This window comes from Excalfactoria chinensis, chromosome 7 (assembly GCF_039878825.1).
Source record: "Excalfactoria chinensis isolate bCotChi1 chromosome 7, bCotChi1.hap2, whole genome shotgun sequence".
Taxonomy (NCBI): domain Eukaryota; kingdom Metazoa; phylum Chordata; class Aves; order Galliformes; family Phasianidae; genus Excalfactoria; species Excalfactoria chinensis.
In genome coordinates this window covers 13,888,945-13,901,940 of record NC_092831.1, presented here as the reverse complement: position 1 = coordinate 13,901,940, position 12,996 = coordinate 13,888,945, and the positions used below count along the sequence as shown (strand labels likewise).

Below are 12,996 nucleotides of genomic sequence, written 5' to 3'. Positions count from 1 at the left end.
CCTCCTGCATCCAGCTGCCAAGGGAAAACACAGGAGAGGTTTGCCTTGTGGGCTGGGCTGCAGCCATTAAGGGGGGTTGTTAATGAACTTTCCAAGTCAATAATGTTGCCGAGGAAGGATGGGTGAGCAAAGTAGGGGGAGGTGGCAGCCAGGGAGGTACCAATCTTTATCATGGGAAGGCAGGGCAGTCAAGGCAATTACTGCCCATCAACAGAGCTTCATCCCTAGTAAAAGAGTAGAACAAATATTGAGAGAAAAATGCTTCTGAGGACCTCGAGGGCAGGGGAATGGGGAGCAATAAAGATGTTCTCAGAGCTCACACAGAATAAATCTGCCCGGTCTGACTTGATTGCCTTTTTTGGGTAAAATTGCTAAATGAATCGATGGAGAGGAGACAAGAGGTGTGATATATCTGGTTTTTATTAAAGTGTTTGATGTAGCATCTCATGGAATCAGTTCCAGTTGGCGGGGATGGCCATCCCTCGCCCACAGGAGCAGGGGGACGGGGCAGCCCTGTGGTGTGGGTGCACAGAGAGCATGGTGGTACCAACTGCTGAATGTGCCAATGCCCCTGCTGTCACCTGGGGTGCTCGGGGCAGGTGTCTCTCTTTGTGCTGGAGCAGTTCTCAGTTTGGGGGGAGCAGAGAAAGCTGTTCAATGAGGCACGTCCAGTGCCAGGAGCAGCATCTGCCCATCCTGCTATCTCCTCTTTCCTCGCAGCCTGGCTTCTCCCAGCGCCAGGCTCTTCCCCCTCCTCCCGCTGGTGCTAATCCCCTAATCTGTGCAAAGCAACAATTTCCTGCATGGCACGGTGTCTGCCTCTCACAGGCCCAGACAGCTGAGATCTGCATTTCTCCCCTTCTGAACGCCAGCTCCCTTATCAGCAGCAGGTATCGGGTGAGCCAGGCACCACCTACCTCCGATAAACCCATGTTTTATTGCGTCCCATTTCCATTTTATCTCCAAGCCAGCAATTATCGCCCATCTCACAACACGCTGTGCTGTGTGCAGGGTGCAGCAGGGAGAGCTCCTGTTTTGCAGGCAGCCCTGGACCACAGTGTCACATTGGAGGGGTCAGGGGCAGCAGTGATGCCATGGGGTGAAGCTCACTGCTCAGCACCACCCCGTCCCTCTAACTTTGTGCCATGGAGACAGTGGTGGGTTTTCTCCCATGAGCCAGATGTGTTGCACAGAGCATAAACACCCGCACCAGTTGTTGTGCTCCTCGGTGTGAAGGCATCAGATGTCTGCGCTAAAACAAAGCTCTCCACTTAATTACTCAGGCTGATAATTCAGCACGTGGAGGCGGCTCTGGCTGAGAGCAGAGGGCTGGATCACAGCTGGGACTGGAGAGGCTTGGAGTGCACATTAATCCTGGCTCTCACAGCCCTGATTAACGGTGCTGGAAACCTGCCCACCCTGCTCAGCCATGGGGGAAAGCTCCATCCACAGCACCCCACTGCTGCCTCAGCTGAGGGGCCCCTTCACCCCTTGTGCTGGTGGCTGCTAAGACAAAGGATCTCAGCATCTTCAGAGGGACCACAGCAGCGCTGCATTAATCGGGTGCACCCGCACCAAAAAACACCTGCAACCTCACCTTGCACCAGGGTTGGTGGCTGGGCTGGAGGCTGCAGGCAGGCTGTGCCGTCCCCGTGGGGCACCAAGGGTTAAGCTGTCATGTATTCAGGGCCACGCGCTGGCCAGGAATTACACTTTTATCGGCACGCGGTGCTGCCGCCGCTTGAATTGGGACTGGGAACTCTATTTCCGAGCTCACCCAAATTATTCTCCAAGAGATAAAGCGCGGTGCAGAGCAGCGCCGGCACTTCATTAACATTCCCCAGCCCATTCAGCTTTAAACGAAGATTGCCTGCCTCGGAAAATGATAAAATTGAACATGTGAAGCAGGGCATTATGTTCCATCAGCCGATATTATTTCCCACGCAGGGGCCGAGCGGAGGCACAAACAGCTATTTATGCAGCGCCTGGCCAAGCCGCAGAGCCGGCAGGGGTGGGTGGCGGGTGCACCCTGCCCAGCCATGAGCATCAGAAGGTCTCCCTGGTGTGTCCCTTGTAATCGGGCTTCGGTGTCCTCAGGGCTGGTCCTGCTGCTCAGTGCACTGGGCTGTGGCACATGGGTGAGGAAGGGGCTTAGCAGTGGAGGTTCCAGCTCCCCAGTGTGTCAAACTGGAGGCTTCCCAGCCTGCCACCCAACCCCAGGGGATGTGGTGGCTGCGGCAAAGCCACCCCAGGGGGACAAACAGCCCTGCGTCCCCTGCTAGGGCTGAGCAGAGAGGCTCTTGGGCCCGCAATTGGATTTTGCTCGGCCATGCCGAGCCTATCGATCTGGCAGTAATTAAAGTCGCTCCAAACCCTGACTCACATTCAACCTTGGGAGAAAGGAGATCCTTGGAGAAGCACTCTCTGCTCCCTACCTGCCAGCTCAGCACCCACTGTGGCTGTGCTGTAGGACAGCTCTGTGCCCATGGGGAGACCCCGCCCCACACCACCTGCTCCCTGGGCTCTGCTCTAAGCCCTGCACATCTGGACCCTACATAATGAGCCCATGCAGGTGCCTCTTTGGGTCTCTAAGTCATCCTGACGCGTGGGGTGCTACCTGCCCCGTCCCCCACCTCCCTCCCTTTTCAGTGCCTGGAGGCACTAGGGCGCTAGAGGTGCAAAGAGGAAGCCGGGGAGGTGTGAGAGCAGGTAAGACCCAGCCAGTGTGTACATGTGTGTGCGTGTGCACGGGGCCCCCCTGCACGCCCAGCCCTGCTGCCAGCCCCACTGCTATTCCAGGCATCCGCAGCAGGTCGGGACAGGCATCAAGGAGGGGTGGCTGCCATTCACCGGGGACCCACCAACCCACTCAAAGCCCCCGCGAGAACTCAGGGCCAGAGGGACTAGGGCTTTGTCAAGAAGAGTGTGCAGTGCGGGGGTCGTGGGGGGTAGAGCATCCTAGCGTGCCCGGGCAGCAGCCGGGCTTTGCGGTAGGGAGGTGGCTCCATCTGCAGGACACAGCCCCGCCGGGAGCCCCGAAGCCGTGGCAGTCCCGGGCCCCACACCGGGAGCCGTCGGGGCTGCGGGAGGCGGGGCCGGGCAGGGCTCCACCCCAGCCCCCGGCCCACATAGGCCGGCAGGGAGGACCCCTCGCCCCCTGGAGCCTGCGCTGTCCCGGGGCCGTAGGGCGGAGCACGGTTGCGGCGGTGGAGGAGGAGGGTAGGAGGTGTGCGGTTCGTTCCCTCTGTCCGTCCCGTCTGTCCGCCCATCGGGGCAGGATGCTGCGGCGGCGCTGCGGTCGGCTGCTGGCCCAGCTGGAGCGGGCACGGCAGCTGGTGGAGCTGGACGGCCGGCTGGAGGAAGGTGGGTGTGTGGGGCATCTCTGCGTGGAGCAAGTGGGGGACGCTGGGAGCGGCCTCCAGCTCGGTTTGGCACCCACTGCTGTTACCTGCAGACTTCATCCGCGTTGTGCGCAGCTTTGAGGCCACGCGGCAGCGGTGCTGCTGGCTGGAGAAAGACGTGCAGCGTGCCCGTGAGCAGCTGGCCCGTGCTGAGGCCGAGCGGGCGGCTCTGGAGGTGAAGCTGAAACATGCCCGCAACCAGGTGGAGGTGGAGATGAAGAAGCGGCACCGTGCCGAGGCCGAGCTGGAGAAGCAGGTCTGCTGGGCTGGCAGCTGGCACTCACCGGGGGTGCTGGGAGTGCTTGCCTCATGCCACCCTGTTTGGGTCACAGGAACGCAGGCTGCAGCTGGTCCTTGAGCTGCTGATGCAGGAGCCATGGAGCAGTGGGGAGCAGTGCTCCGTTCTCCGTGCCCTGGCTGGATGGAGTCAGGGGACGGCCCTGGCAGCAGGCAGGAGGTGAGCGGGGCTGGGGGCGCTGGGCAGGATTGGGGTCCCCCAGCCGTGCTGACACCATGCTCTTCCTGCAGGTCGTCTGTGGTGGATGAGTCGTGCCAGTCCCTTCTGTCTCATTCAGACATCAGCTATGACCGCACTGAGGATGATGTGGTGAGGAGTGACCTGGGGGAACCTCAGGGACTGCCCACGTCAATGGGCAGAGCTCGGGTGCTGTTGGCCTGGCCAAGCCAAGATCCTCTGCTGCCTTTCAGGATGTTGACATGATGGTGGTGCGGGCTCTGAAGCGCAAGGCCCAGGAGAGACAGGTATGTAGGAGGGATGCTGGGGCATGGTGTCTCCCATCCCTGTGCAGAGGACTGTGAGAAACCCAGCAGGGGGTTAATGTATTGCTGCTGGGCTGGGAGCGCCGTCTCTCAGCAAATCTCCGCAATCAATAGAAACTCCATTACGCTGTGCTGTGGCCCAGCCGGGCTCCTCAATAATTCATCCCCACGTGTGGGCATCCCGTGTGCTGCTCTGCATTGCAGCCCTGGCCTAGGCTCCTGCTGCTGGGGTCTGGGTACTTATGTGGCTGCTGTGGGGTTTGGAGACAGCCACCTCTTTCAGGGCTGAAACCACTGCATTTGGGTGTTTGATGGGCAGTCAGGGAGAGGTTCCCCCTCCTCTTCATCAGTCCTTCTGTTCTGTCCCCAGCGCCTGTCCCTGGCCCCTCAGGTTGGCCCCGTGGTTGTGGCAAAGCGGCACCGTTCTTCTGTGGCACCCTCCAGCATTGTGAGTGGAGACCCCCCAGGGCTGGGCAGCAGTCTGAGCGTGGCTTGTGAGGCTGCAGCCAGGCACCTCCTCACTGCCCCCGCTTTACAGGAGAGCATCCCCCTTGAACCCCGTCCTGCTGAGGTCCTGGAGCGTGCCCGCAGCCCCCCGCCTCCTGTGCTGGTGCCACGTCGCTGCTCACGCCGCATCTCCACGCATGCAGGTCACGGTGGGGGGAAGGGGGGTGGCAGGCCTTGGGTGCAGGCAGGCTGCTTGGATGGGGGAAGTGAGACTGGAACTGGAGTGCTTCCACTGCAGGGGAGGAGATCAGTTAGGAGATGCTTGTGTGGCACTGAGGTCCTCTGGGTGTGTCATGTGCCTCCATCGCCACTGGGGGGTTGATGGGTTCCCAGGAAGCGGGGAGCCTCCCACATCCCTTGACTTTGGGGATCCCTGTACTGCTCCATCTCTCTGCAGAGCTGACTACAGCATGGGGCACCAGCGAGGACCAGGGCAGCCGTGCCTTGGCACAGGAGAGCCAGGCTGAGGGTGGCTCTGTGGCGCAGCCAGCGCCGGGTCCCCCCCTCTCCCCTCCACCTGGCCTCCCATCCCCCCAGCACCACTTCTCCTCCAAAATGGTGCGTGCCGAGCACCCGCTCCTTTCATTGGTCCCTACGGTAAGGGGAACCAGCACAGCCAAAGCAGTGCTGGGCCCTCCCCCCATCTCCCCACCCCAGGTGATCCGCACGGAGCCCTGTGGTGCCTGCGGCTCCCGCCTGCACTTCGGAAGGGCTGCGCTCAGGTGCCGCCAGTGCCAGCTGCTGCTGCACCCCAAGTGCCGGGAGCGCTGCCCCAGGCCCTGCACTGCTCAGCCTCGTCCGCAGGCCTGGCCCCGAGAGGTGAGTGGGTGGCCACATCCCCGGGCACCAGGGCTTGGGTGCTGAGTGGGCTCGGTGCTGAGCTCCCTTCTCGTTGCTCCCTTCTCCAGGGTGTGCTGGCTGACTTTGCCCCCCCGACTGCCCCGCTGGTCCCTGCGCTGGTGGTGCAGTGCGTGACCGAGGTGGAGACGCGAGGCCTGTCCGAGGTAGGGGATGTGGTGACATGGGGTGAAGCCGTGCTCCCCGCAGGCTGAGCCGCTTGGCCTCCACAGGCTGGGCTCTACCGGGTGCCAGGAGCGGAGCCGCTGGTGCGGGAGTGGAAGCGGCGGCTGCTGCACGGCGGGGAGACCCCGAGCGGCGTGGCTGACATCCACGTGGTGTGCGGCGTGCTCAAGGACTTCCTGCGGGGCCTCAAGGAGCCGCTGGTCACCTTCAGTCTGCACCCAGCCTTCCTGCGGGCTGCTGGTGAGCGGGGGTTTGGATGGGGAAGGGGCTGCTCTGCTGCCATAACACCCGCTGCCTCCACAGACATCCCCGATGAAGCTGCCCGCAGCACAGCCCTGCGGCACGTGGTGGGCAAGCTGCCTGCCGCCAACAGGGACACGCTGGCCTTTCTCATGCTGCACCTGCTCAGGTGAGGGCTGTGGGACTCCAGTCCATCACCCACATAGAGGTAGGCACCCCACAGCCAAGCACTGTGCCCACCCTGTCCCCTTGCAGGGTGTCACGCAGCCCCCACTGCAAGATGGATGTCCTCAACCTGTCCCGTGTCTTCGGCCCCACTCTGGTGGGGCACGGCTCTGCCAACCCCACGCCACTCGCCATCATGGAGGACACACCACGGCAGTGCAAGGTGAGCAGAACTCAGGCTGCAGGTGCTGCCACGGGTGCTACCGGCCCCTTCTCCAGCCTCCATTCTTCCCTCTGTGCAGGTGGTGGCCCAGCTCCTAGCACTGCCATCTGACTTCTGGAGGGGCTTTGTGGGGTCAGAACAAGAGAAACCAGAGCCAACACCAGATCCAAGCAGCGAACGTGGTGAGTGTGTGTGACTCTCATGTGGGACTCTCATAGCCATAGCAGAGCCAGGTGTGACCCCTCGCCCCTGACCCACCCTGTGTCCTGCAGAGCCGCTGTTTTGCCCCATTGCCATCCCAGAGCCACATGCGGGGCAGCTGAGCCCCACCAGGACGTGCTGCCTGCCTGGTGCCCTGCGGAGCTGCGTGGGCACAGCCACCCAGGCACCGTGAGTGCTGCTGGAGGGGGGGCTGGGGGGCCCACCTCACACCCTGACTCATCTCCTGCGTTTCCCCACAGGCAGAGGGCAGCCCCTGGGAAGGTGGAACGGCTCTTCCCCCCTCTAGTGTAGCCGTGGCTCCCTGGGGATGGAGCTGGCACCAGAGTAATGAGGAGGAAGAGAAAGAGGAGGACAGCGTGGGCCTGTGGTGCTCAGCTTCCCTGTAGCTTTGGGCAGTACAAGGATTATGCTCCACACTGGTGGTTGGTTTATATTAAATGTTTGTAGCAAAACTGGCCTGGGTATGAGTGGCATCTGCAGCAGGATTGCTCCAGGGTTTGTGGACAGGATTGTGCAGGGCTGAGGGCTCAGTGGGCAAGAGCTGTAGTCCCCAGCATCCTGTTTCTGCAGGGGGCAAAGGCAGCCACCATCACTCCTGGGCTGAGAGGGAAAAGCAGGGCCCCCTGCAGCCCCTCTACTGAGGGGCCCCTTGTCAGCCCAGATGCTGATTGCCTTCAGTAATCAGAGCAGCTGCTAGGGGCAGGACAGCCCCAGGACTTCCCACCTTCCTGGCCCCTTTTAACTCCTTCCTTCCTTCCAGCAGAGCTGCAACGTGCAGCAGAGGTGTGCGAGGCTCTACCTGCAGCAGAGCAGGTGGATGGGCAATGGCCCAGGCAGGGCTTGTTTATTTTTCCCCCCTACCTGCCCCCTGTAATGTAGCACAAGGAACAAGCAGTAAAGGAAAACTTAGGGGAAAAGGGGCCTTGCACAACAGGGGGAAAAAGTTGCCAGAGCCGTGTCCAGCAGCTGAGAAACCTTTGTCCATACTAAAACCCAGGGCAGACATGGGACACAGGAAGAACTTCAGAAGTGAGCAAGTACTTTGGCTCAGCTCCCCTCAGTGCAGGGGTGTTCACCAGAGGGCAAGGAAATTAGCACATCCAAGGCAGAGGCAAAACTGAAAGAGTTTAATGTGCTTAAAGTCAGGGAACAGCTAATCCCCACCCAGGACCGCAGCAGAACTGGCAAAGGAATGCACAAGGCTGGGAGCAAGGATTTGCTGCAAATCCATCCAGCTGGGGTGGTACGGGATGGATGGAGAATCCCTAATGCAGTGCCTGGTGGGAAGTGAGGCGTGATGTGCCCTCAGCAGCACGTGGGGCTTTAGCACAGAGCTGCATGACATGGAGGGAAGGCAGGGAGATAAGTGGATAAAGGGCAGCACTGCTTTCTGCTGCGTGCCAGGATCAGCAATGAGCCGCCTTCAATAAAAACAGGTTTTACAAGCCACAGCAAGGCGGTAGATCTCTCTGCCCCTGCACACAAGTGAGATGATCTCTCTTGTGCCCTGTAGCCATCGCTGGTGCAAGGGCAGGCGTGCAGTGAGGCCCCCATGTTGGCCTTCAGGAAGGCAGGGAGCCAGTGCCCTGATGCAACTTGTGCAGGTTACAGCCTGATGAGAACACAGCTTTGCCTCACACTGAGCCCTTGTGTGAAGGTGCTCCTGTGGGAGTGGGTACTTTCACAGGTACTTTCTCCAGGGCCAGCTGTCCCATTCAGTGCTGTTAGGCCAGCCTGATTCTGCTGGCATTGCCCCATGGTAGGCAGAAGCCTAGCCCAGGTTGCTGCAATCACACTATTGCATCCTCCCACCAGGTTCACACTGGGTGGGGTGTCTGGGCAGAACAGGCACAGTCAAAGTTCCCCTAGGATGAGCCAACACCTTATGAGGAGTTGGAGAGAGCAGCTGTTGGAGCTGGGGCAGGGGTACCAAGTTTTCCAGGGCAAGGCCATGATGGTAGTGCCCTTTGGTATGGCAGTACCCAGAGCTCAGGACCCAAAATGCTGCAGGGAGCAAGTGCTCTGCTCAGCCAGCAGCTGGCCTGGAGTGAGGGCCCTGTGTAGGCTCAAAGCTTCACCCAAACCCCTGGGCTGCAAGAGAAGCAGCACATGGGGCTGATGGCTCACCAGCTTTAATGTCTATCTGGAGCTGGCTTCAGGCACTTGCAAGGCTCCTGCACCTGGCCCTCTGGGGTGCTGGGAACCCCCAGGAGGTGAAGCCCTATCTGGGGGCTGGCAGAGGCCATCCCACCCCAGCAAGCAGCTGACTCACAGGATGATCTGGTTCTTGTAGCTGCGGCTCAGCTCCTTGTGAGGAAGGACGATGGAATTGAGAATAACCACCTCAGCAGGGATGGTGACGCTGCAGCCTGTAGGGGGTGCATGAGGGCTTTAAAAAGAGGGAGAGGACCCTGGCTCATATTGTAGGACCCAGTGTAGGGCTGGGATGTACTTACCGAGGATTGTGATGGAAGGTGTGAGACGGCCATCACGGAAGAGTGTTTCACTGTCGATTTTGGCATAGGGATCATTGGGGTTGGGGTCACTGGGTGTCCCTTCAACACGGGCCCAGCGCCCAATGGTGCTGTCCCAGCCCACAATGGTATTGAGGACGCAGGTGTGGTCCTGGAGTACAGTGGTGGATGAGAGGTGCAGCAAGGGGCTGGAGACTACCCCTGTCCAAGGGCAAACCCTACTTACGTGCAGCGAGGCCCCATGCAGGATGATGGACTCGCGTATGCGCACACCAGCTCCCACTGTCACTCCTTCCCCAATGGAGACATTGGGGCCTAGCTGTGAAGACAGGATCGTGATAAGGTCAGGGATAGTGGCGTCCTCAACCCCGCAGTCTCCCTGCACTCACCACTGCTGTGCTGTCAACAGAGGCTGTAGGGTGGATGTACACATTGCCTGCAACACAAGGCAGCTATGTCAAGGAAAACAGCTCAGATGAGCGCCTGGCTCTGAGAGCATGGGAAGATCTGCCTGTGGGTCCTGGCTGCACGGAGCAGCTCCCAGGGCCCTGGGGGATGTCAGTGGGGTACCTCGGATGATGGGGCCTCCAGGTTTGTTTTGGGCCAGCCTCTCTGGGTGGCTTTGGCTGTACTGGTTCAGGTAGAGACGGCTGGCATAGATAGCAGAGCTGGAGGAGGAAAAGCAGAAGATTGTTATTGCCTCTCTGGTGCCTCCAGGACGGAGGAGAGTCTGAATTCAGTACCTGCCGTCCCACCCACCCACCCACCAGGCTCCATCTGGGCATCTGCCTCTCCCACATCTGGCACAACTTACTCAGAGCTCCTGCTGCACCAGCCACAGCCCTTACCCAGCTGATTTGATCTGGCTCCAGAAGCCATCAGTTTTGTAGACGTAGAGTTTACCGCTCCCAGCCAGGGCTGTGAACACATCCTGCTCCAGCCGGATCACTTCAGCACGCTGCCAGCCATTGGAGCTCTCCTCTCTGCAAGCAAGAGTTCTCTTAGATCCCTGCCCCAGCAAGGGACCCTGGTAAACCCTCTTCAAATCTGGGGGCTCCTTCCTAAATGTGCACTCCTCTCCAGAGGCAGAGCCAGCCCTGCCAAGCCTACGGTTACTCTGCCAGCTGTCATAAGTTCTGTGCCAGAAGTGGATGGTGCAAGAGCTCCACCCAACTCAGGTTGGTGTAGGTGTAGGTGTGTAGTGGTGGTGTAGCTGCAGAGCTGGATTGATGCTGGGTGGTAGCACAGATGACAGGCTACTGGTGCAGAGAGCTGGAAGGGGAAGCAGAGTGCTCCCAGTTGAAAAGCTTGCTCAGCCCCTTGTCCAGAGCTGTATGAGAATGGGATGGGAGGAGAGGAAGGGAAAGGGCGCGGGAAGAGATGTATAGGACAGCCTTGCAGGGCTGTAGCAGGGAGCAAAGCATGCATTACCACTAGGCACAATCCAGCAGAGAGCAGCCATCACGGACACAGAAGGACTGACTTACCCAAGGTAAGGGCAGCTGGTGCAGGACCAGGAAACAAGTGAGTGATGGCAAAGGAGGAAAGAAGATAGAGAAAGAATGGAGGATGAGTGTGCTGCTGCAGGCCTGGGAAGCAGTGGGGTGGGTGGGAGGGACACAGGGCGGAAAGGGGCTCTCACAGCGCTAACTCCTGCTGGTTCCTTTGGAAGACCTCGCCGATGTGCTGGAAGATGGCCGATGTGAACAGATAGATGCCGCAGTTGATGATCTCACTGACAAACGTGCTGGGTTTCTCAACGTAGTGCTGGACCTGAGCGAAGGAGAGATGTGAGGGCCAGGGCAGAACCTCGGCACCACATTTACTGTTCGCTCTGTGCCTTCCTCTACCTCCTGCGTGTCCGCGTTGGCCACGATGCAGCCGTAATTCAGAGCCTGCGTCCTGTTGGCCTGCAGAGCGGGGTGTGTCAGTGGCAGGGGAGCAGCAGGTGGGTGAGAGCAGAGCTGGCAGCCTGGGCCTCATCCTACAGCTTCTGCCCAGCCCGTGCCGCAGCTGCCCCGCTCCCCGTCCCCGCCACGCACCGTGGTGCCCAGCATGACGAAGCTGTTCCCGTGCTGCTGCCCGAAGTCCAGCATCTCCTGCAAGGGGAACTCGGAGCACACGTCCGCGTTGAGCACAAAGAAGGTGTCAGCGCCGCCCGCCAGGATCTGGTCACGGAAGTGGTAGATGCCCCCACCCGTGCCCAGGGCCGCGTACTCCTGGAGGTACCTACGGCGGAGGGGAGGGCTCAGGGATAGTCGTGCTTAGCGATGGGCGCTCGGCGGCAGGTGAGAAGGGGGAGCGGGGCCACAGGGGGCACCCGGCGGCGCGCCCACCTGATGGGAATCCTGAATTCCTGCTGGGCCGCCGCCAGGAAGCGGCTGAGAGCCTCGTGGGGCTGGTAGAAGCCCATCAGCAGGATCTCCTTCAGGCCGGGCACCTGCGGGGACGCAGAGGGATTGCAGCTCCCGCACGGCGCCCGACCCGACCCGGTTCGGTCCGGCCCCCGCGTACCTTGGCGCATGCCTCGATGTGGTGCTGCACCATGGGCACGCCGGCCACGGGGAACAGCGGCTTGGGCACCTCGAACGACAGCGGCCGGAAGCGGGTGCCTGCGGGGCACAGCGGGTCGGCGGGGCCGGGCGCGGGCAGACCGTCCCCCGGAGCCCGGCCACTTACCCTTCTGCGGGCCCCCGATGAGGATCACGGCCTTCAGCGGCATGACGGCACTGCCGGCCCGGCGCGGCGCTTCCGGGACACATCAGCAAGCTCCGCCACCGCCGCGTCACCGACAGCGCCGCCCCGCTGCGCCGCGCCCGCCGGCCGCCAGGGGGCGCCGTGTCGGTGCGAGATCGGCCGCGGCTGTGCGCGTGTGCAACGAGTTGAACACTGAGCTGAGGCTGTCCCCCCCCGCAGCCACGCTTCCCGTCCCACAGAGGCACGCAGACAGAGTCGGGCTGCTCAGGGCCTTTATTGCTGCTCTGGCACGGTGCTCGCTTCAGCCCGCAGGGACAGCGGCGGCTCTGGGGCCCGGCGGAGAGGCGGGGGCGCTGAGCAGGGCGGGACTCCTCCCCGCGGTCCGTAAATAAGGTCCGGTCGCCGCAGTGCAGTTGCCCCGTGCTGCCCAGGGGAGGCGAAGGGGGTCCGCGCAGCGTCGTGCACCCCGCGGGGCGGCGTGTGTGTGCAGGGCGTGCGTGTGCGTGGAGCGCGTGGTTCAGCAAGGCACGTGTGGGGCTGCACGTGGGATGGGAGGGGCCGCGGGGAGCGATCCGGGTCCAGGTGGCTACAAGCATCTCTTCCTGCTCGGGGTGCCCCCGGGAGCGTGAGCAGCGTGGGCCTGAGCAGGTGCAGAGCGTGCGTAGCCCAGGGAAGGCACCGGTGTGGGGCCCGGGCTGCGGCCCTCTGGAGCAGAGCAGGAACAGGCCCGTGCTGCCGGCCGGCCCCTCTGCGCAGCCCAGCGGAGCAGCCTCTGTCTTCAGCACTCCCGTGCAAAGCACGCTGACCGCGGGCATCCCCGGTCTGTGCTGGGGGACGGGGCCGTCCCTTAACCCCCCCGTGTCGTGACAGTGGGAGCCACGGGCTGCGGGTAAGGCACGTGGCTGGGCCGGGTGCTGCAGGGGCAGCCGTGTTTTGGGGCCAGTCCCCCACTGACCGTGTGGCCTAGGCTGGCCGGCATGCTGGCAGATCCAGACCCACATCTCCATCCCCATCCCGTCCCCGTCGCGTTCTTCCCCCAACCCTCTGCCACATTCTCCGTCCATCCCAGCATCTCCACCCGACCCCGGCTGGGGCACCATTTTCCAGAAGCTCTTCTTTGACTCCACCGAAAGACGCCGCTCGTCTCTCTCCCTGTCCTGCCCTGCCGGCATCCCTGGCAGGTGGGGTCCGTGGGCTCATCCCGGCTCCTCGGCCGCCCTGTCCCGCGGCCCCTGGAATGTTCCTCTGGCTCCTCACCCCTCAC

The 12,996-nt window shown here is 61.7% G+C and overlaps 1 protein-coding gene and 1 pseudogene across 1 annotated transcript; one reads left to right on the top strand and one right to left on the bottom strand.

The window, feature by feature from the left end:
- Positions 1-3,170: 3,170 nt before the first annotated feature.
- Positions 3,171-7,023, top strand: LOC140254935 (rac GTPase-activating protein 1-like; annotated as a pseudogene).
- A 643-nt stretch (positions 7,024-7,666) lies between these two features.
- GMPPA (GDP-mannose pyrophosphorylase A) lies at positions 7,667-11,881 on the bottom strand. The gene is made up of 12 exons (XM_072342497.1): positions 11,715-11,881; positions 11,550-11,647; positions 11,372-11,475; positions 11,078-11,264; positions 10,886-10,945; positions 10,678-10,808; positions 9,884-10,018; positions 9,606-9,703; positions 9,425-9,471; positions 9,262-9,354; positions 9,018-9,186; positions 7,667-8,930 (listed from the first exon to the last, which is right to left on the bottom strand). The coding sequence occupies exons 1-12, from the start codon at positions 11,755-11,757 to the stop codon at positions 8,830-8,832; spliced, it is 1,266 nt and encodes a 421-aa protein (XP_072198598.1). The 5' UTR covers positions 11,758-11,881; the 3' UTR covers positions 7,667-8,829.
- Positions 11,882-12,996: the final 1,115 nt, after the last annotated feature.